General features: G+C 36.5%; 1 protein-coding gene across 1 annotated transcript in view; it reads right to left on the bottom strand.

The window, feature by feature from the left end:
- Positions 1-417: 417 nt before the first annotated feature.
- The window catches only part of LOC135222178 (facilitated trehalose transporter Tret1-like), a 52776-nt gene continuing 28380 nt past the window's right edge, over positions 418-24813 (bottom strand). Inside the window, exons 7-10 of the mRNA XM_064260337.1 lie at positions 6897-7094; positions 3277-3374; positions 1358-1621; positions 418-989 (exon numbers count right to left, since the gene is read on the bottom strand). Coding sequence (XP_064116407.1) covers positions 807-989; positions 1358-1621; positions 3277-3374; positions 6897-7094 — 743 coding nt within the window. The 3' untranslated portion in view covers positions 418-806. The remainder of the gene's footprint in view (positions 990-1357; positions 1622-3276; positions 3375-6896; positions 7095-24813) is intronic.

The raw sequence follows: 24813 nt of genomic DNA, 5'->3' as shown, positions 1-24813 counted from the left end.
TCTTCTGCTTTTCGTGTTAACCTTGGCCTTCTTCTGCCGTTCTCTATTTTTTTTTATAAATATTTCTATAAAAAATATCTTTTAAGAGTTTTTAAGGTTCTCATTTTTAAATTGTCCTTTAACATGGTGTTAACAAGTATATAATGTGTATCTTTTACTGTTTATACAAGTTTAAGTTCATCGCTTTTTTTTCAGCCCGGAAAATGTATCAAGAGATACGAAACGTCGGTGTATTATTAAACGGATAAATAAAAAAGAACGCCTTCCCGTTACTCCAATTTAACTGTTGTTTGAATGTTTGCTCCTGTCTTCATATATATATATATATATATATATATATATATATATATATATATATTAATATATATATATATATATATATATATATATATATATATATATATACACACCAAACAAATGAACGAAAAGAAAATGCACAGGACGGAAGTGAGAGTCGGAGAGAGCATTAGTGTTGGTGAGGAAATGATGACGTGAAAGATCTGTGAAGAGAAAAGATGGATCAAACGCACATGAGCCCCAATAACTCGATAGAATCATTATTCAACTAATATATTAATACAGCTCATATGATAAACCTAAATGTATTCAGATGGAAAACAAGTATTAGCAATGATAGGGCGCGAGGGAGAGAATTTGAATGAAAAATACAGATTGCAAACTGGTAGGCCTAATATCGCGAGCAGGGACAACAGATAGCTCGTGAAGAGTCTGGGGAAAAAGTTGTCATTTCTCATAACAAGGCGCAACTGTGAGATGTGGTCCTGTCTTTTCTTCCTAAAGAGGCATCAACCGATATATTCTCCCCTGGTTTCTTTGATGGCGAAGAACGTGAAAATTACGGCAACGACGCAAGAACAAGAGTACATTGCAAAGACGCCAGTCGCAGTCATCCCTTCGATCATTTGGGTGTAAAACTGGAGAAGCAAGAATCCAGCGAGGTTGAAGGTTAAGCCGCAAATGCTTAAAGCCTGTAAGAGGGAAGGAGTACGGATAATTATTGAGATGCATGTAACCTTCAAGGTCAGCCTTACTTCTAAAAGTTTTAACAGCAATGTCTAAACAATTCCTAATGATGCCGAAACAGCATATGAAAGCATTTACCAAAGTTTATCTATCATGCACTGCATATCTAATGCAGAGGCAAAATCAAACTGCAATGAAAACTAAATTTGACAAAGTACATTTCCTGGTTTAAATTACTCAGAACGCCTTATGAGTATTATGTACTTTGGTTGTTCATAATCCTGGAAAAATATAGCTATCAAGAAATTATTTCAGGTTAAAAGCTTTTACGATAAAAAAGAAGAAGAAGAAAAAACTTTGAATAACAAAATACCTGAGGGCGAAGAAAAGTGGGGAAATATTCACTGCAGAGGATATGAGTAACCGGAACAGCTCCTAGAACCACTGTTGCCTCGGCAATCACCATGCAAACAACGGGGATCCAAGCGTAGTTAGTCTCTTGCGTACTGTCGCTTAAACTGGCTGAGTAAGCAGCCATTACTGCCAAGGGAACACTCGTGATGCCGAAGGACATCATCAGGCTGTTTCTTCTGCCTAGTTTATCTACTAGCATGCTTGCAAATAAAACCGACACAAACTGCAAGAATTACGATCTTGAGGGCTATTTGGATTCGAATTGTAATGATATATATATATATATATATATATATCTATATATATATATATATATATATATATATATATATACATATACATATGCATACATAAAGTTATAAGCCATGAAGGAGAGATAAACAACTGAGTAGCTGCAAGATGTTTCGACTCAACGTCCTTTACTTAGCAGACAAATTTTTTTTTCATGAGAAACTGAGAGTACAAGGAAAGTTCGTATAAGTGGCAGATAGGGATCATAAGGAGATTAGTACCTAGAATCCAACACACCTGGAGAATGAGTAACTTCTCTAAACAAGCATAAACATGGGTACAATTTAAGAACAAAAAGATTAAGTCCAACTACTCAGACACAGGGACAAGACAATTAAAGGATTATACAGGGCAGCAGCTAACCACATTCATATCTTGGTAAACGAAATCTTATTCACAGAACATATTAAACATACATATGCAAAGAAAATGTCCATAAGGCAAGTAATTTGTATTTAAGTCTGTAATTATATCTTTGAGGTCATTCTTAAACATGTTACAAATACAAGGGTCTAAATGAAACAGGCCACAACTAATATTAAAATTACAATGGGAAGTAAGTTGTAGATCATGCAATTACTGAACTACCAATCCAATTTATCCGGTGGTTGTTTTCACTTAAATGAATGAATATCACATGAGATGTTTGCCCAGTTTTGACAGAATATTTATGTTGTTTTAATCTTACTTCTAAGCTTGCTCGATTGTCCGAGATAAAAGGAGGGGCAGTCCATGGATGGAATTTTATATATTATGATGTTGCTTTCCTTGGGGCCATTTTTTAACATTCCTTTTAGTGTGTTATTATAGGAAAAAACAAGGTTGACCTTAAAGGATTTTAACAATGATTTAATGGTTTCAAATCCATTAAAATCCTTTAAGGTCAACCTTGTTTTTTCCTATAATAACACACTAAAAGGAATGTTAATAAAAAATGGCCCCAAGGAAAGCAACAACATAATATATAAAATTCCATGTATGGACTGCCCCTCCTTTGATCTCGGACAATCGAGCAAGGGCTTAGAAGTAAGATTAAAACAGCATAAATATTCTGTCAAAACTGGACAAACATCTCATGCAATATTCATTCATTTAAGTGAAACTACCACTGGATAAATTGGATTGGTAGTTCAGTAATTGCAAGATCTACAACTTACTTCCCATTGTAATTTTAATATTAGTTGTGGCCTGTTTCATTTAGACCCTTGTATTTGTAACATGTTTAAGAATGACCTCAAAGATATAATTACAGACTTAAAATACAAATTAGTTGCCTTATAGACATTTTCTTTGTATATATATGTTTAATATGTTTTGTGAATAAGATTTTGTTTACCAAGATATGAATGTGGTCAGCTGCTGCCCTGTATAATCCTTTAATTGTCTTGTCTCTGTGTCTGAGTAGTTGGACTTAATCTTTTTGTTCTTAAATTGTACCCATGTTTATGCTTGTTTGGAAAGGTTACTCATTCTCCAGGTGTGTTGGATTCTAGGTACTAATCTCCTTATAATCCCTATCTGTCACTTATACATTTTCCCAAAAGATATGAAGGTTCCTATCTAAATACTGTTACGTTTAAATCTCACCTGGATAAATGCAACTATGTTAGAGGCTATGTGGTTGTCAAGGCTTGATCTCGACTCCTTAAATACCCTCAAAACATTGGACAATATGAGGTAAAATCCTGCAATAAAGAGAAAGTGTAGAAAATAATATTTTGTCTAGAGAAAGAATGATTTCATCTCTCTCTCTCTCTCTCTCTCTCTCTCTCTCTCTCTCTCTCTCTCTCTCTCTCTCTCTCTCTCTCTCTCTCTCTCAAACAGTGATTATCTAATCAAGGTGCCAGCAGTGGCGGATCTGGAAATAATTCCAGGGAGGGGGAGGCACTTAGGATTTTAACATATTTATTTATACATTATATACAGTACATATATATCAATATTCATATAAGTATACACACACAAACACACACACACACACATATATATATATATATCATATATATAGAATTTGTATCATATGCACATATATATTGTATGTACTGAATTACAAGGAGTTAAAGGATTAGGATGTCTCAAAGACTTAGTCCATCCAAGGAGATGTCATGTGCTCACTTATCTCTGGGAGCATGTTTTACAATTCATTAACAACGTTCTAATGATTTTGTCTAGCTTTCTTTTGAACTATTCTACACTGCTGCTGTTTACAACTTCTGGTGGCAGTTTATTCCATGTGTCTCATATCTTTTATGTGAAGAAGTTTCCACAATGCGCTGTGTTGTATCTCTTCCGTTCTAGTTTCCATCTATTATTTCTTGTCTGGTTTTCTTTTAATGTGAATGGGTTACTGTCTTCTTTTGTTATGCCTTTCAATATTTTGAATGTCTATTAATTGTCCTCGCGATTGTCGTGTTTCCAGGACATAGGTTATATATGTTCAGGCTCTCTAGTGGTCTTTGGTAACCTATTCGCCTGATGGTTGGAATTAACTTTGTGGCTCTTGTTTGTACCCCTTCCAGTCTATTTATGTCCTTTCTTAGTGTTAGTGACTCAGTCTATTTATGTCCTTTCTTAGTGTTAGTGACTCAGTCTATTTATGTCCTTTCTTAGTGTTAGTGACTAAAACTGTACTGCATATTCAAGATGTGGTCTAACTATTGATGTGTAGAGCCGCAGCACCATTTCCTTGTTTCTGTATCTGAACTACCTCTTAATGTATCCCAGTAGTTTCTGCGCCTTCTTTTCAGCTTTTATGCATTGTTTTGTGGATTTTAAGTCCTTGGTACTAACTCCAAGGTTATTTTCTTGTTCTACACTATTTATGTCATTCCCAAGTAGCATGTAGTTGGCATGAGGGTTGTTTGTTCCTGTTAGTAACATTTTACATTTATCCAGGTTAAAAGGCATTTACCATATTTTTTACCACTTTCCTATTTTCTTTACATCATTTCTTCAACTTTCCACTGGGTCTGTTGCATTTACACCTATAACTGATTCACTTAAGGTAGATTCTCAGATGAGCCTTATTCTTACGAGACGTTTGTTTGGTGGCCGCTGATTGGCTGGTACCGGGAGGTAGGCAGCTCCCAGCCAATCAGCGGCCACCAAACTAACGTCTCGTAGGCATAGGGATCATCCAAGAATCTACCTTAAGTGAACCAGTTATAGTCTGGTATCATCTGCAAAGTTGGCTATCCTGCTAGTTAATCCTACATCAATGCCATTAATGTAAATAAAAATCAAGAGCGGGCCAGAACTCTGAGGAACTCCGCTTGTCACATCTGCCCATTCTGATTCTTCACCATTTATGACGGCTACCTGTTTTCTATTAGTTAGCCCGTCTTCGATCCAGTCTGTTGTTTCTACTACAATTCCTAAAGCTCTAACTTTTGCCATTAGTTTCTTGTATGGAACTTTGTAGAAGGCCTTTTTTAAAATCTAAGGAGAGTATATCTATTGCTCTACTGTCGTAAATACCAAGTATGTTATGAAAAATCTCCAAGAGCTTTGATAGGCAGTATCTGTTTTGTCTGAAACCGTGTTGCCTGTTTAACAAGTTGTTTCTATCAATGAGAGAGAGAGAGAGAGAGAGAGAGAGAGAGAGAGAGAGAGAGAGAGAGAGAAGATTATAATTCTGAAGATTGCTACATTGTTTCCAACATCTGTAGTTTACAAAGAAGTAGCAGGTGAAGTTTATTTGGCAAATATAATTTTGTTTTCCGTGTTTCTATCAATATTTTGCTTGAGTGCAGTGAGTACACATGACCAATTTTTAATAATAGCTTTAAGAATTAGACATTAATCTATTCATGAGGTTGGGGGGGGGGGGGGCACGTGACCAGGTGCCCCCCTTGAATCCGTCACTGAGAGCCAGTTTAACATAACAAGTGCCTTATTACCGTTAGTCTCAATTTCTAGATGACCACCTAACAGCTTAGTCTCAAGACTTCGGTATAGTATTCTCGAAATTACCATTAATATTTAGTACTATTAAAGAAATCTTGAACTGAGTGGTCGTAACTACCGAGCATCAATATCAGTTAAATCAATTTTCACTCTATTTGATGTTAGTTCCAGTATGTATGTGTAAAAACTAAAAACACTTCTTCATGAGATTTTGAGAAATAAAAAGAAAAATTTGATTGAGCATATTTCACTCCCATTAAAATTTAAAGGTAGGATAAAATGATAATCATGAAAAATTTGTGATGTGATCTCGGGCAGTTGCCAAGCAACAATATTAATTCCAGAAATACGTTCCGTGACTGTGACAAGAGTTTCTGTAGTCGAGTTCTTGTTGGCGTTAGACAATACTTATCACCTAATACAAATTAACAGTAACTGGGAAAGCTGATGACAATATATGAAGGCCCCCACTACGTTCAGTTACACCTGCGCAACCATATCTTTAGCACTAAGAAAGTCAGTTATTTATTTATTTTTTTTTTTACTCGATCTCTGTAGACGCCACGGCGTCAACAGACGATACTCTGGCAATAAGTGGTTTGCTGACGCTAACAAAAGCAAAATAAAAAACATCTAAAAAGGACATCCAGTGAAGGAATGGCTGCTATTCATTGTTAACATATGATGTGAACAGTGAATGATTATTGTTTTATTTTGTTCCATTACTACGCTGAATATTACTTTGTTCTCATTTTAAAACTGAAAGTACAGTACGTACATCATGCAAAATCATCCATAGACGCAAATCGGTAGGTATATTCTTGCTTTACATTTGTTCACTATATTGATTATTCACTCTCATTTAAAAGCTGATTTGTATATATGATTTAAACCATAAATACACATAAATAAACAACAGAATCAATCATTTATTTAATGTTATGATAGTCTTTGGATTTTACTTTCCCCCGATAAGGCTCATTTCCTGTTTCTAACAGGAGGATGCTCTTTGCTCTGAGACGGGATGAGACCTGAGCAAAAAAAGGTGGCCTCCCTACACCACGATAACGTTCAGGTGGGCCTGCGCAGGTCGTTTCGATGTTGACTGAGATTAACAATTTGCTCAGTCACATATGCAGACATAAAAAAAAAAAAAACTGTGCAAAGTTGTTCAAGTGTGTCTGTACAGGTCGACTGTGCAGAGAGACTCGCGCAGGTATACCTGAATATTAGTGGTGGCCGGTATACCTAAACATTAGATGCTTGATCGGTTTTTCCTAAAGTCTTTCATTCAGACAAACCTGTAAAATGTGTAAAGATACATAAAGTGCAGACTCGAGCCAGGTCCGCGATCACCTCACGGGCAAACAGGCTCTTCCAGGCCGAGCGATTTCCTTTGGTTACTTGATTCGCATCTTTGTAGACTTGGATTTCAGCGTCGATGTCTGCGTGTGTCCCCCGAAGTCTGACCAATGCTTCCCGAGCTTGTTCCTCTCGACCTGAAAATTGTGAGTTGAAAATAAGAGATTTGTATATATCGTGGATTAGCTGGAAATGAATGCAATATTACAAAAATCCTCAAACGTTATGGTAGTATGTTAATGATATTGCTTAAAACTGTCACAAAATTAAAGTCGAGGGTTAAGTGCAGCTCCCTTGACCCTCTCCGGCCTAGGGGTGGCTGGGAGCAGCCAAGGCCAATACAGTCATCCATCCTTCTCTTACTATATAAGTATTGATGGCTTCTCACAGCAGCCCAACCCAAAACCGTAAATATCTTTGCAATGACTTGATATATCGTTCTCCTAAACATAGCCAATCCATGGACGGTTTTTTTCTATTTCACCTCTGATTGATGCCAGTTAGTAAATTACTATTGAATTATTTCTAATTTTACAAAATAAATCCTTTATGAAGAATCCTACACACACACACACACACACACACACACACACACACACACACACACACACATATGTATATATATATATATATATATATATATATATATATATATAATATATATATATATAAATACAATGTTTATCAATGTAAAAAAAATGGGGCAAAATACAAAATTACTGAGAGAACCATAAAATATAAATGTGGAACAATTCTAATGATAGGGAAACATTGTACAGGGGATTATAATCGTCCAGGCATATTAACAACCAGTGTACGAATCCAAATACCCACTCTGCATACGCCACTGACCAAATTTCTTGATAGTAAAAATGGACAGGGTTAAAAATGAATATTGGGGAAAATGGACAGGGTTAAAAATGAATAGTGGGGAAAATGGACAGGGTTAAAAATGAATATTGGGGAATATGGACAGGGTTAAAAATTGAAAATATGGGGGAATGGCGGGGTTAAAATGAAAATATTGGGAAAATGGACGGTTGAAAAATTAATAGTGGGGAAAAAATGGGAAAACCAGGGTTAAAATGAAAAGTGGGGAAAATGGACAGGGTTCAAATGAATATGGGGTGGGACAGGGTTAAAAATTGGAATAGTGGGGAAAATGGACAGGGTTGAAAAATTAATATGGGGAAAATGGACAGGTTAAAAAATAAAATGTAAAATGGACAGGGTTAAAATGAATAGTGGGGAAAATGGCTAAGGGTTAAATGATAGTGGGAAAATGGCCGGGTTTAAAAATGAATAGTGGGAAAATGGACAGGGGTTAAAAAAGGGAATAGTGGGGAAAAATGGGACGGGTTAAAAATGAATATTGGGGAAAATGGACAGGGTTAAAAATGAATAGTGGGGAAAATGGACAGGGTTAAAAATGAATATTGGGGAAAATTGGACGGGTTAAAATGAATCGTGGGGAAAATGGACAGGGTTAAAAATGAATGGGGGTGGGGAAAATTGGAAAACAGGTTAAAAATGAATAGTGGGGAAAATGGACAGGGTTAAAAATGAATAGTGGGGAAAATGGACAGGGTTAAAAATGAATAGTGGGGAATATGGACAGGGTTAAAAATGAATAGTGGGGAAAATGGACAGGGTTAAAAATGAATAGTGGGGAAAATGGACAGGGTTAAAAATGAATAGTGGGGAAAATGGACAGGGTTAAAAATGAATAGTGGGGAATATGGACAGGGTTGGGGAAAATGATAGTGGGGAAATGGACTGGGTTAAAAATGATAGTGGGGATGGACGGGTTTAAAAATGAATAGTGGGGAAAATTTGAGCAGGGTTTAAAATGATAGTGGGGATGGACAAGGGTTAATGAATAGTGGGGAAAATGGACAGGGTTTAAATGTAGTGGGGAAAATGGACAGGGTAAAATGAAATTGTGGGGAAAATTGGACAAGGGTTGGATAATAGTGGGGGAAAATGGACAGGGTAATGATATTGGGGGGAAAATATAAAGGGTTAAAAATGATAGTGGGGAAAATGGACAGGGTTAAAATGAATATTGGGGATGGCCAGGGTTAAAAATGATATGGGGATGGGGGGAAACCGGGGTTAGAAATGAATAGTGGGGAAAATTGGACAGTTAAAAATGAATAGTGGGGAAAATGGACAGGGTTAAAAATGAATATTGGGGAAAATGGACAGGGTTAAAAATGAATAGTGGGGAAAATGGACAGGGTTAAAAATGAATATTGGGGAAAATGGACAGGGTTAAAAATGAATAGTGGGGAAAATGGACAGGGTTAAAAATGAATTTGGGTTGGGGAAATGGACAGGGTTAAAAATAATGTGGGGAAAATGGACAGGGTTAAAAATGAATAGTGGGGAAAATGGACAGGGTTAAAAATGAATAGTGGGAAAATGGACAGGGTTAAAAATGAATATTGGGGAAAATGGACAGGGTTAAAAATGAATAGTGGGGAAAATGGACAGGGTTAAAAATGAATAGTGGGGAAAGTGGACAGGGGAATAAAATATACTGGGGTAAAAATGGAGAGAGGTAAAAATGGACAAGGGTAAGTAATAATAGGTGGAAAATGGATATGGTGGAAAATGGAATAATGGATAGGGGTAAAATTGGACAGTGGTAAAAATATACATGGATAAAAATTGATGGGGGGAAAATGGACAGAGGTAAAAAATGGACACAAAAAATGGGCATGGGTAAAATCGGGCATGGGGAAAATGGACAAGGGTAAAATTGGATATGGAGAAAAATGGAATAGGGGAAAATGGGGAGGGGGAAATGGACAGGTTAAAAATGAACAAGGAGAAAATGGACAGGTGGTAAAAATGGACCAACGGTAAAAATCGATAAGGGTAAAAAAGGATCAGGGGTAAAAACCAAATGGATCCAGGGGATAAAAAAATGGGAATCAGGGGAGCAAAAAAATTTGGGGAAATCAGGGGGGTAAAAACATGGATCAAGGGGGGGCAAAAAAATGGGATCTAGGGGTAAAAAAATGGGAAAATTTGGATCTGGGGTTAAAAATGAAAAACAAAAGGTTGGGACAATGGGGGGGGGGGAACAGGAGTTAAAAATGAATAAAAGGTTAAAAAACTGTTTTACCATTTTTAGGGTTGAAAATTGACTAAGGGCAAAACTAGATCGGGGTAACAAGGACAGAGGGTAAAAATGGATGAAGGGTAAAAATGGATGAAGGGTAAAAATGGATGAAGGGTAAAAATGGAGAGAGGGTAAAAATGGACAGAGGGTGAAAATGGATGAAGGGTAAAAATGGACAGCGGGTGAAAATGGATGAAGGGTAAAAATGGATGAAGGGTAAAAAGGATGAAGGTAAAAAGGCCTATGAAGGGTTAAAAAATGATGATGAAGGTAAAAATGGGACGAAGGGTAAAAATGGATGAAAGCGTAAAAATGAATGTAAAGGGTTAAAAAGGGACAGAGGGTAAAAATGGATGAAGGGTGAAAATGGACAGAGGGTAAAAATGGATGAAGCGTAAAAATGGAAAGAGGGTAAAAATGGATGAAGGGTAAAAATGGACGAAGGGTAAAAATGGATGAAGGGTGTAAAAAGAATGGAGCGTAAATGGGACAGAGGGTAAAATGGTATTGAGCGGTATAAAATGGACAGAGGGTTAAAAATGGATGAAGGGTAAAAATGGATGAAGGGTAAAAATGGACAGAGGGTAAAAATGGATGAAGGGTAAAAATGGACAGAGGGTAAAAATGGATGAAGGGTAAAAATGGACAGAGGGTAAAAATGAAAGAAGGGTAAAAATGGACAGAGGGTAAAAATGGATGAAGGGTAAAAATGGACAGAGGGTAAAAATGAATGAAGGGTAAAAATGGACAGAGGGTAAAAATGGATGAAGGGTAAAAATGGACAGAGGGTAAAAATGGATGAAGGGTAAAAATGGATGAAGGGTAAAAATTTGGTTATTTGAAGGTAAAATGGACAGGAGGGTAAAATGAAATATGGAAGGGTAAAAATGGATGAAGGGTAAAAATGGATGAAAGGTAAAAATGAATGGAGGGTAAAAATGGACAGAGGGTAAAAATGGATGGAAGGGTAAAATGGAAGAGGGTAAAAAGGGATGAGGGTAAAAATGGAAGAAGGGTAAAAATGGACAGAGGGTAAAAATGGATGAAGGGTAAAAATGGACAGGGGTTTAAAAATGGCATGAAGGGTTACAAATGGGACCAGAGCGGTAAAAATGAAAGAAGGGTAAAAAATGGACAGAGGGTAAAAATGGATGAAGGGTAAAAATGGACAGAGGGTAAAAATGAATGAAGGGTAAAAATGGACAGAGGGTAAAAATGGATGAAGGGTAAAAATGGACAGAGGGGAAAAAATGGATGAAGGGTGTAAAAATGGAGAAGGAAAAAGGATGGAAGGGTTAACTCCAAACAGGTAAACAAGGACAGAGGGTAAAAAAATGAATGAAGGTAAAATGGATAGGGTAAAAATTGTAGAAGGGGTAAAATGGATGAAGGGTAAAAATGGACAGAGGGTAAAAATGGATGAAGAGTAAAAATGGATGAAGGGTAAAAATGGACAGAGGGTAAAAATGAATGAAGGGTAAAAATGGATGAAGGGTAAAAATGGATGAAGGGTAAAAATGGACAGAGGGTAAAAATGGATGAAGGGTAAAAATGGATGAAGGGTAAAAATGGATGAAGGGTAAAAATGGATGAAGGGTAAAAATGGACAGAGGGTAAAAATGAATGAAGGGTAAAAATGGATGAAGGGTAAAAATGGATGAAGGGTAAAAATGGATGAAGGGTAAAAATGGACAGAGGGTAAAAATGGATGAAGGGTAAAAATGGACAGAGGGTAAAAAAATGGATTGAAGCGTTAAAAGAGGGTGGAAAAAGGAAAGGGTAAAAAAGGATGAAGGGTTAAAAAATGGAACAAGAAGGGTAAAAATGGAAGAAAGGGTAAAAAGAATGGAGGGTAAAATGGAACGAAGGGTAAAAATCGGAGGGTAAAAAAAGGAAGGAAAAAAAGGGACAGAGGGTAAAAATGGCTGAAGGGTAAAAATGGATGAAGGGTAAAAAAGTGGACAGAGGGTGGTTAAAAATGGCAGAAGGGTGAAAGGGGTAAAAAATGGACAGAGGGGTAAAAATGGGATGACAAGGGTTAAAAAATGGACAGAGGGTTAAAAATGAATGAAGGGTAAAAATGGACAGAGGGTAAAAATGGATGAAGGGTAAAAATGGACAGAGGGTAAAAATGGTAAAAATGGATGAAGGGTAAAAATGGACAGAGGGTAAAAATGGATGAAGGGTAAAAATGGAGAGGGTAAAAAATGGAGAAGGGTTAAAAAAGGGAATGAAGGGAAAAATATAAAAATGGATGAAGGGTAAAAATGGACAGAGGGTAAAAATGGATGAAGGGTAAAAATGGATGAAGGGTAAAAATGGACAGAGGGTAAAAATGGATGAAGGGTAAAAATGGACAGAGGGTAAAAATGGATGAAGGGTAAAAATGGACGAAGGGTAAAAAATGGAACAGAAGGGTTTAAAAATGGATGGGAGAGGGGTAAAAAATGGATGAAGGGGTAAAAATGACCGGAGTAAGGGTAAAAATGGGATGAAGGGTAAAAAATGGACAGAGGTAAAAATGGATGAAGGGTAAAAAATGGACAGAGGGTAAAAATGGGAACAGAGGGTATGGAAAGAAGGGTAAAAAATGGACAGAGGGTAAAAATGGTGAAGGGTAAAAATTGGTACAGAAAAGGTAAAAATGGAGAAGGGTTAAAAACATGAACAGTGGGTAAAAAATGGAAATAAAAAGGTAAAAATGGACAGAGGGTAAAAATGGACATGAAGGGTAAAAATGGACAGAGGGTAAAAATGGATGAAGGGTAAAAATGGACAGAGGGTAAAAATGGATGAAGGGTAAAAATGGACAGAGGGTAAAAATGGATGAAGGGTAAAAATGGACAGAGGGTAAAAATGGATGAAGGGTAAAAATGGATGAAGGGTAAAAATGGATGAAGGGTGGGATTGAATGAAGGGTAAAATGGACAGAGGGAAAAGGTTAAAAACAAAAATGGAAATGAGAAAAAGAGTAAAAATGGATGAAGGGTAAAAAACCAATGGACAGAGGGTAAAAATGGATCAGAGGGTAAAAAATGAATGAATGGTAAAAAATGGATGCAAATATTAAAAATTGGATAAGGGTAAAAAATGGACAGAGGGTAAAAAACAAAAATGGATGAAGGGTAAAAATGGATGAAGGGTAAAAATGATGAAGGGTAAAAATGGATGAAGGGTAAAAATGGACAGGGAGGCAAAAATGAAATGTAAAAAGGTAAAAATGGCATGTGAAGGGTTAAAAATGGATGAAGGGTGGTAAAAAACATGGATAAAAATGACGGGTAAAAATGGACAGGAGGGTAAAAATGGACTGGAGGGTAAAAATGGACTGGAGGGTAAAAATGGATGAGGGTCAAAAATGACAGAGGCGTAAAAATAAAAATGAATGAAGGTAAAAATGGTGATGACGGGTAAAAATGGATGAAGGGTAAAAATGGACAGAGGGTAAAAATGAAAGAAGGGTAAAAATGGACAGATAGCGGGTTAAAAAAACTGTATGAAGGGTAAAAATTGACAGAGGGTAAAAATGGATGAAGGGTACATTGGGAGCAAGGGTAAAAACGATGAAGGAAGGGTTAAAAATGGATGAAGGGTAAAAATGAATGAAGGGTAAAAATGGACAGAGGGTAAAAATGAAAGAAGGGTAAAAATAGACAGAGGGTAAAAATGGATGAAGGGTAAAAAAAAGGATGAAGAAGGTAAGAATGGACAGAGGGTAAAAAATGATGAATGGTAACAATGACAGAGGGTAAAAATGGATAAGGGCTGAGGGTCAAAAATGTGACAGAGGGCGGTAACAAAATGAAAGCAGGGTAAAAATGACAGGGAAAAAGGGTAAAAATGGATGAAGGGTTAAAAATGGACAGGGTAGGGAAATGGGACGAGGGTAAAAATGTAAAAATGGGCAGAGGGTAAAAATGGATGAAAGGGTAAAAATGGGGACAGAGGGTAAAAATGATGAATGGGTAAAAAATGGATAATTGAAGTAAAAATGGTAATGACGGGTAAAAATGGATGAGAGGTTAAAAATGAATGAAGGGGAATAAAAAACAAAATGATGAGGGTGTTTAAAAATAAGGATGGAATGGGTAAAAATGGACAGAGGGTAAAAATGAAAGAAGGGTAAAAATGGACAGAGGGTAAAAAAAATGGATGAAGGGTAAAAATGGACAGAGGGTAAAAATGAAATGGAAAGGGTAAAAATGGACAAATGGGTAAAAACAAAATGATTAAGGGTAAAAGATGGAATTAAGGGTAAAAATGGAATGAAATGGTAAAAATGGAAGCCGAGTAGGTTCAAATTGGGAAAGAAGGTAAAAATGGACATAGGTAAAAATTGGGATAAAGGGTTAAAAATGGAAACGGAATGGGTAAAACCAAATTGGTGATGAAGGGTAATAAAGTGTGACGAAGGTAAAAATGGGGATTGAAAAGGGTAAAAATGAATAAGGGTAAAAATGGACCAGGTAAAAATGGGTAAAAAAATGGAAGGTAAAATGGAACAGGGAGGTAAAAACAAATGGAATGAAGAGTAAAACTGGAAGGGCATGAAAAAAGGGTAAAAATGGATGAAGGGTTAAAAATGGAACAGAGGGTAAAAAATGCAATGGGAAGGGTAAAAAGATGGACAGAGGGTAAAAAATGGAATGAAGGGTAAAAACAAATGGACAGAGGGTAAAAATGGAATAAGGTTAAAAATGGACAGAGGGTAAAAACAATGGAATGAAGGGTAAAATGGAACAGAGGGTAAAAAATGGATGAAGGTAAAATGGAACAAAGAGGGTAAAAAGGCCAGAGGTAAAAATGAATGGGAAGGGTCAAATTGATGAAGGTAAAATGGATGAAGTGTAAATGGATGAATGGTACAAATGGATGAAGGGTAAAATGTGAGGTTAAAAATGGATGAAGGGTAAAAATAGATGAAGGGTAAAATGGATGAAGGATAAAAAATGAATGAAAGGGTAAAAATGTACAGATGGGTAAAAAATTGAATGAACGGGTTAAAAATGGACAATGGTAAAAATGGGATAAAAAGGGTAAAAATGGAACAGAGGGTCAAAGTGGATGGGAAGCGTAAAAATGTAGAACAGAGGGTAATGGATGAATGGTAACAATGACGGGAAAAAGGGTAAAAAATGGATGAAGGGTTAAAAAATGGACGAGGGGTAAATAATGGGAGGGTAAAAATGACAGAGGGTTTAAAAATGGCTGAAGGGTAAAAAATGACTAAGGGTAAAAATGGGATGAAAAAGGTTAAAATGGAACTGGGAAGGTAAAAATGGACAGAGGGTAAAATGGCTGCAGGGTACAAATGTACAAGGGTAAAAATAATGACAGGGTAAAAGAATGGATGAAAAGGGTAAAAATGGACAGAGTGTAAAAAAATTGGACAAAAGGGTAAAAATGGACAGAGGGTAAAAATGGATGAATGGTAAAAATTGACATAGGGTAAAATGGACAGAGGTAAAAAATGGATGCAGGTTAAAGATGGACCGAGGGTAAAAAATGAATGAAGGGAGAAATGACGAGGTCAAAATGGATGAAGGTAAAAATGGACCGAAGGGTAAAATGGATGAAGGTAAAAATGATGAAGGGTAAAAATGGACAGAGGGTAAAAGGATGAAGGGTAAATGACAGAGGGTAAAAAGAATGAAGGGTAAAATGGATAAGGGTAAAAATGGGACAGAGGGTAAAATGGAGGAAGGGTAAATGACAAAGGTAAAAATGGTGAAGGTTAAAAATGGACAGAGGTAAAATGAATGAAGGGTACAAAATGTACAGAGGGTAAATGGATGAAGGTAAAAATGGATGAAGGGTAAAATGATGAAGGGTAAAAATGGATAAAAGGGTACAAATGGACAGAGGGAAAAAATGAAAGAAGGGTACAAATGGACAGAGGTAAAAATGGGATGAAGGGTAAAAATGACGGAGGGTAGACATGACTGAAGGTTAAAATGGACAGGGGTGAACAATGGCTGAAGGGTAAAATGACGAGTAACGTGAATGAAGGGTAAAAAAATGGACGAGCGGTTAAAATGGATGAAGGGTAAAATGGAAGAAGGGTAAAAAATGGATGAGGTTAAAACTGAATGAAGGGTACAAAATGACAGAGGGTAAAATTGGTGAATGTACAATGGACAGAGGGTAAAATGATGACGGGTAAAATGGACTGAAGGGTAAAAATGGACAAGGGTAAAATGAAAGAAGGTAAAAATGGACAGAGGGTAAAAATGACTAATTGTAAAATGGACCAGATGGTAAAAATGAACTGAAGGGTAAAAATGGACTAGGGGTAAAATTGATTAAGGTTAAAATGGATAGAGGGTGAAAATGAATGAAGGGTAAAAATGGACAGAGGGTAAAAATGGATGAAGGGTAAAAATGGACGAAGGGTAAAAATGGATGAAGGGTAAAAATATGAGGGTAAAAAAGGGACAGTAGGATAAAATGGATGAAGGGTAAAAATGGACAGAGGGTAAAAATGAAAGAAGGGTAAAAATGGACAGAGGGTAAAAATGGATGAAGGGTAAAAATGGACAGAGGGTAAAAATGGATGAAGGGTAAAATTGGACAGAGGGTAAAAATGGATGAAGGGTAAAAATGGACAGAGGGTAAAAATGGACAGAGGGTAAAAATGAATGAAGGGTAAAAATGGACAGAGGGTAAAAATGGATGAAGGGTAAAAATGGATGAAGGGTAAAAATGGACAGAGGGTAAAAATGAATGAAGGGTAAAAATGGATGAAGGGTGAAAATGGATGAAGGGTAAAAATGGATGAAGGTAACAATGACAGAGGGTAAAGGGATGAAGGGTAAAAATGGATTAGGGTAAAATTATGAGGGTAAGAAATGGGACAGAGGTACAAATGCATGAAGGGTACAATGGATGAAGGGTAAAATGGATGAAGGGTAAAATGGATGAAGGGTAAAAATGGACAGAGGGTAAAAATGGATGAAGGGTAAAAATGGATGAAGGGTAAAAATGGATGAAGGGTAAAAATGGATGAAGGGTAAAAATGGACAGAGGGTAAAAATGAATGAAGGGTAAAAATGGATGAAGGGTAAAAATGGATGAAGGGTAAAAATGGATGAAGGGTAAAAATGAATGAAGGGTACAATGGACCGAGGGGGTAAACATGAATGAAGGGTAAAATGGATGAAGGGTAAAATGGGATGAAGGTAAAAATGGACAGGGTAAAAATGAAGAAAGTTAAAAAATGGACAGAGGGTAAAAATGGATGAAGGGTAAAAATGGACAGAGGGTAAAAATGAATGAAGGGTAAAAATGGATGAAGGGTAAAAATGAATGAAGGGTAAAAATGGACAGAGGGTAAAAATGAAAGAAGGGTAAAAATGGACAGAGGGTAAAAATGGATGAAGGGTAAAAATGAAAGAAGGGTAAATGGACAGAGGGTAAAAATGAATGAAGTGTAAAATGGACTAGAGGTAAAAAATGGATGAAGAGTAAAAAATGGACAGAGGGTAAAATGAAAGAGGGTAAAATGGACAGAGGTAAAAATGGATGAAGGTTAAAAATTGACAAGGTTAAAAAATGAAGAATGTAAAAATGGACAGAGGTAAAAAGCGATGAGGGTAAAAATGGACAGAGGGTAAAAATGAATGAAGGGTAAAAATGGATGAAGGGTAAAAATGGATGAAGGGTAAAAATGGACAGAGGGTAAAAATGAATGAAGGGTAAAAATGGATGAAGGGTAAAAATGGACAGAGGGTAAAAATGAAAGAAGGGTAAAAATGGACAGAGGGTAAAAATGGATGAAGGGTAAAAATGGACAGAGGGGCAAAGATGGCTGAATTGTAAAAGGACAGATGTACCAAATAATGAGGGTAAAATGGATGAAGGGTAAAAATGAAAGTATGGGTAACATGGACAGAGGTAGAAGAAAGATGGGTAAAATGGAAAGAGGGTAAAATGGATGAAGGGTAAAAATGAATGAAGGGTAAAAATGGATGAAGGGTAAAAATGGACGAAGGGTAAAAATGGATGAAGGGTAAAAATGAATGAAGGGTAAAAATGGACAGAGGGTAAAAATGGATGAAGGGTAATAAGAAAGGGTACAAATGAATAGTAATGAGTAACAAAATACAGCCAGAGGGTAAAAATGGATGAAGGGTGAATGGACAGAGGTAAAAAAATGATGAAGTGTAAAAATGACAGATGTTAAAAATGAATGAAGGGTAAAAATGGACAGAGGGTAAAAATGGATGAAGGGTAAAAATGGACAGAGGGTAAAAATGAATGAAGGGTAAAAATGGACAGAGGGTAAAAATGGAATGAAGGGTAAAATGGATTGAAGGGTAGAACAACTGGATGAAATATAAATTAATGAGGTTAAAATTGATGAAGGGTAACAATGGATGAAGGGTAAAAATGAAGTGAAGGTTAGAAATTAAATGAAGTGAAATGAATGAAGGGGGAAAAATGATATGAAGGTAAAAAATGGGATGAAGGGTAAAAATGGATGAAGGTTAAATGGAAGAAGGAGTAAAAATGAATGAAGGTACAAATGACAGAAGGTTAAAAATGGATGAAGAGTAAAATGGAGCAGAGGGTATAAGGGATGAAGCGAAAAAATGGGACAAGGTAAAAATGATGAGGTAAAAATGGACTAAGTGTGAAGAATGAGAGATAAAATGAAAATGAAGGGTAAAAATGGACAGAGGGTAAAAATGGATAAAGGGTAAAAATAGACAGAGGGTAAAAATGAATGAAGGGTAAAAATGGACAGAGGGTAAACAATGGATGACGGGTAAATGACGCAGGGTAAAATGGATGAGGTGGGGTAAAATAATGAAGGGTAAAAATGGACAGAGGGTAATGGATGAAGGGTAAAATTGACAAGGGTAAAAATGAATGAAAGGTAAAATTGCTAAGGTAAAAATGGGACAAGGGTAAAAATGAAAGAATTGGTAAAAATGGACGGATGGTAAAAATAGGATTAAGGTAAAATAGACAGAGGGTAAAAATGAATTAAAGGTACAAATTGGACAGAGGGTAAAAATGGATGAAGGTTAAAATGGACAGAGGGTAAAAATTAAATGAAAGGGTAAAATGGACAGAGGTAAGAAGGATAAGGGTAAAATGACGAAGGGTAAAAATTGTGATGAAGGGTAAAATGAATGATGGGTAAAAATGGGACAGAGGTAAAATGGATGAAGGGTAAAAATGGACAGAGGGTAAAAAATGACATGAAGAGGTACAATGATGAATTGTGAAATGGACTAGGGTAAAATAGAAGGGTAAAATTGCACGAGAGGTAAAAATGGATGAAGTGTAAAAATGGACATAGGTAAGATGAATGAAGGGTAAAAATATAACAGAGGGTAAAAATGGATCAAGGTGAAACATGTAGCCGAGTAAAAAATGAATGAAGGGTACAATGGACACAGTGGTAAAATGGATGAAGGGTAAAAATGGGCAAGGTAACAAATGGATGATGGTAAATGATGATGTAAAATGGATAGAGGGTAAAATGGATGAGGGTAAACATGGACAGAGTGTACAAATGGATGAAGGGAAAATGGATTAAGGTAAAATTGTACAATGAGGGTAGAATGGATGAGGGTAAAAGCTGGACAGAGTGTAAAATGGCTGAAGGTTAAGAATTGACGAGGGTACAAAATGGATGAGGGGAAAATGCAGAGGTAAAAGGATTAGGGTAAAAATGCAGGGTAAACATGGATCAAGGGTAAAAATGGACGCGGTAAAATGTGATGAGTTAAAATGACCATGAGGGTAATGGATGAAAGGGTAATACAGGGTAAAATGATGAATTAAAATGGACAGAGTGTAAAAATGAATGAAGGGTAAAATGGACAGAGGTAAAATGATGAAGGGTAAAAATGGACAGAGTAAATAACTTAGGTAAAATGGACGAGAGGTAAAAATGATGAAAGTCGTAAGAATGGACAGACAGGTAAAATGATGAAGGGTAAAAAAATGGACAGAGGTAAAATGATGAGGGAAATGGACAGAGGGTAAAATGGATTTGAGGTAAAAAGGCAGAGTAAAATTATGAGGGTACATGGCATAAGGGTAAAACTGGATGAAGGGTAAAAAGGCAGAGGGTAAAATGGATGCAGCGTAAAAATGGACAGAGGGTAAATAATGAAGGTAAAAATGGACAGAGGGTAAAATGGATGAAGGGTAAAATGACAGAGGGTAAAAATGAATGAAGGTAAAAACACTGGACAGAGGTCAAAATGCATAGGGTAAAAATGGACAGAGGGTAAATGGATGAAGGTAAAAAGGACGAGGGTACAAATGGATGAAGGGTACAATGGACAGAGGGTAAAAAATGAGTGAAGTGGTAAAAATGGACAGAGGGTAAAATGAATGACGGGTAAAATGGATGAAGGGTAACATGGACAGAGGGTAAAAAATGAATGAAGTGAAAATGGGGGGAAAAACCAAGGAAAAAGGGGGTAAATGGATAAGGGTACAAGGACAGAGGGGTAAAAGTGGATGAAAAGTAAATGGACGAGGGTAAAAATAATAAGGTAAGAAAATTGACAGAGGTAAAAATGGATGAGGGTAAAATGAAATGAAGGGTAAACTTGATGACAAGGTAAAAATGAATTAAGGTATAAAAATGGATGAAAGGTTAAATGGACGAAGGGTAAAATAGATGAAGGTAAAAATGACTGAAGGAGAAAAATGGCCGAAGGTAAAAATGGACGAAGATTAAAAATGGATGAAGGGTAAAAATGATGAGATAAAATGGACAGCGGGTACAATGGATGAGGGTAAAAATGGACCTAGGGTAAAAATGGATGAAGGTAAAATGGACCAGCAGGTAAACATGGATGAAGGGTAAAATGGACGACAGGGTAAATGGGATGAATTGTAAAATGTAGGGACGGGTAAAAATGGACAGAGGTAAAAATGGATGAGGGGTAAAAATGGACAGATGGTTAAAAAAAAAATAAGAATAGGATGGAGGGTAAAATGGATGAAGGGGAAAAATGGATGAAGTGTAAAATGGATGAAAGTGTAAAAATTGGATAAGGTAAAAATGGCAGAGGTAAAAAAAGGATGAAGGGAAAAATGAAATTGAAGGGTAAAAATGGATGAGGGTTTAAAATGGACAAATGTTTTAAAATGAGGGAAAAATGATGGGAAAAGGGTAAAAAGGACAAGGGTGATGTATGAAATGTAAAAATGACAGGGTAAAAATTGTAAAAAATGAAGAAAAAAATTGGGAGAAGGGTAAAATGGATGAAGGGAAAAAATGGAGAAAGGGAAAAAGGGTAAAATGTGAGGGTAAAACAGAAAAAATGGAGAGAGGTAAAATGGTATGAACAGTAAAAAGGAGGGGTAAAAAGGACAAAGAAGGGGAAAAATGGAAAATGAGGTAAAAAAGGAAATGGATGAAAAATGGGACAAAAAGGGTGGATGAGGGTGTAATGATGAAAAAATTGAAAAATGATAGAGGGTAAAACTAAATGCTGGATGGGAGATAAAAATGGACGAGGGTAAAAATGGAAAAATGAATGGGAAAAAGGGAAAGGGATGGAGAGGGTAAAAATGGGATGAAGGGAAAAAGGGGAAAATGGATTGGAGAGGTAAAAAATAAATGGATGGATGCTAACAAATGTGGAGAGAAAAAATGGGTAAAATGGGAATGAAGGGGAAAAAATGGAAACAAAGGGTAAAAAGAAATGGAATTGAGTGGAAAAATGATGGATAAAGGGTTAAAAATGGATAGGGGGGTATGGTAAAAATAAAGAGGGTAAAAATGATGATTGGCAAATGGATAGAGGGTAAAAATAAAGATGGATTGGTTAAAAGGGAAAAAAATAATGAGAGGTAAAAATGATTGCGTGGAAAAATGGAGGGAAAAATGTTAAAAATGGATGAGGGGAGATGGGAAAAAAAGGGAAAAAGGTAGATGATGATGGAAAAAATGGAAAGAGGGAAAAATGGATGAAGGGAAAAATGGATAGAGGGAAAAAATATATGAAGGGACAAATGGAAAGAGGTTAAAATGGATGAAGGGAAAAATGGAAAGAGGTTAAAAATGGATGAAGGGAAAAATGGATATAGGGTAAAAATGGATGAAGGGTAAAATGGATAGAGGGTAAAAATGGATGATGGGAAAAATGGACAGAGGGAAAAAATGGATGTAGGGAAAAATGGAAAGAGGTTAAAAATGGATGAAGGGAAAAATGGAAAGAGGTTAGAAATGGATGAAGGGAAAAATGGAAAGAGGTTAGAAATGGATGATGGGAAAAATGGACAGAGGGAAAAATGGATGAAGGGATAAATGGAAAGAGGTTAAAAATGGATGAAGAGAAAAATGGAAAGAGGTTAGAAATGGATGATGGGAAAAATGGAAAGAGGTTAGAAATGGATGATGGGAAAAATGGACAAAGGGAAAAATGGATGAAGGGAAAAATGGAAAGAGGTTAAAAATGGATGAAGGGAAAAATGGAAAGAGGTTAGAAATGGATGAAGGGAAAAATGGAAAGAGGTTAGAAATGGATGATGGGAAAAATGGACAGAGGGAAAAATGGATGAAGGGATAAATGGAAAGAGGTTAAAAATGGATGAAGAGAAAAGTGGAAAGAGGTTAGAAATGGATGATGGGAAAAATGGAAAGAGGTTAGAAATGGATGATGGGAAAAATGGACAAAGGGAAAAATGGATGAAGGGAAAAATGGAAAGAGGTTAGAAATGGATGAAGGGAAAAATGGAAAGAGGTTAGAAATGGATGAAGGGAAAAATGGAAAGAGGTTAAAATGGATGACGGGAAAAATGGACAGAGGGAAAAAATGGATGAAGGGAGAAATGGACAGAGGGAAAAAATGGATGAAGGGAAAAATGGAGAGAGGGTAAAAATGGATGAAGGGAAAAATGGACAGAGGGTAAAAATGGATGAAGGGAAAAATGGAGAGAGGGTAAAAATGGATGAAGGGAAAAATGAAGAGAGGGTAAAAGTGGAAAAAATGAAGGGAAAAATGGAGAGAGGGTAAAAATGTATGAAGGGAAAAATGGACAGAGGGTAAAAATGGATGAAGGGGAAAATGGACAAAGGGTAAAAATGGATGAAGGGAAAAATGGACAGAGGGTAAAATTGGATGAAGGGAAAAATGGACAGAGGGTAAAAATGGATGAAGGGAAAAATGGACAGAGGGTAAAAATGTATGAAGGGGAAAATGGACAAAGGGTAAAAATGTATGAAGGGGAAAATGGACAAAGGGTAAAAATGGATGAAGGGAAAAAGGGACAGAGGGTAAAAATGTATGAAGGGGAAAATGGACAAAGGGTAAAAATGGATGAAGGGAAAAATGGACAAAGGGTAAAAATGGATGAAGGGTAAAAATGGACAGAGGGTAAAAATGTATGAAGGGGAAAATGGAGAGAGGGTAAAAATGTAAGAAGGGGAAAATGGACAGAGGGGAAAAATGTATGAAGGGGAAAATGGAGAGAGGGTAAAAATGTATGAAGGGGAAAATGGACGAAGGGTAAAAATGGATGAAGGGAAAAATGGAGAGAGGGTAAAAATGTAAGAAGGGGAAAATGGACAAAGGGTAAAAATGTATGAAGGGGAAAATGGAAGGGACAATGGACGGAGGGTAAAAATGTATGAAGGGGAAAATGGACAAAGGGTAAAAATGGATGAAGGGAAAAATGGAGAGAGGGTAAAAATGTAAGAAGGGGAAAATGGACAAAGGGTAAAAATGTATGAAGGGGAAAATGGACAGAGGGGAAAAATGTATGAAGGGGAAAATGGACAAAGGGTAAAAATGGATGAAGGGGAAAATGGACAGAGGGGAAAAATGTATGAAGGGGAAAATGGACAGAGGGTAAAAATGGATGAAGGGGAAAATGGACAGAGGGGAAAAATGAATGAAGGGGAAAATGGACAGAGGGTAAAAATGTATGAAGGGGAAAATGGGCAGGGGAAAAAATGTATGAAGGGGAAAATGGACAGAGGCTAAAAATGGATGAAGGGGAAAATGGACAGAGGGTAAAAATGGATGAAGGGGAAAATGGACAGAGGGGAAAAATGTATGAAGGGGAAAATGGAGAGAGAGTAAAAATGGATGAAGGGAAAAATGGATAGAGGGTAAAAATGTATGAAGGGGAAAATGGAGAGAGGGTAAAAATGGATGGAGGGGAAAATGGACAGAGGGTAAAAATGGATGAAGGGGAAAATGGAGAGAGGGTAAAAATGGATGAAGGGAAAAATGGATAGAGGGTAAAAATGGATAAAGAAAAAATGGAGAGAGGGTAAAAATGGATGAAGGGAAAAATGGACAGAGGGTAAAAATGGATGAAGGGAGAAATGGATTGAGGGTAAAAATGGATGAAGGGAAAAATGGATAGAGGGTAAAAATTGATAAAGAAAAAATGGAGAGAGGGTAAAAATAAGATAAGGGAGAAATATTACAGAGGGTAAAAAAATGGAAAAAATGAGGAAAAATGGAGCGATGGGTAAAAATGGATGATGGGAAAAATGGACAGAAGGTAAAAATGGATGAGGGAAAAAGGGTGGAGAGGGTGGATGTTAAGGGGAAAAAATGGACATAAGGTAAAATTGGGATGAAGGGAAAAAAATGGACGAAGGTGGAAAAAGACAGAAGGTAAAAATGGACAGAATAAAAATGTACAGAAGTTAGGGTGGATGAAGGGGAAAAATGATGAAGGGTGGACAGAGGCGTATGGATGAAGGGGAAAAATGAACGGGAAAAAATGGACAGAAG

This window comes from Macrobrachium nipponense, chromosome 3 (genome assembly GCF_015104395.2).
Source record: "Macrobrachium nipponense isolate FS-2020 chromosome 3, ASM1510439v2, whole genome shotgun sequence".
Classification (NCBI taxonomy): domain Eukaryota; kingdom Metazoa; phylum Arthropoda; class Malacostraca; order Decapoda; family Palaemonidae; genus Macrobrachium; species Macrobrachium nipponense.
This window is presented reverse-complemented; position numbering and strand designations above follow the sequence as displayed.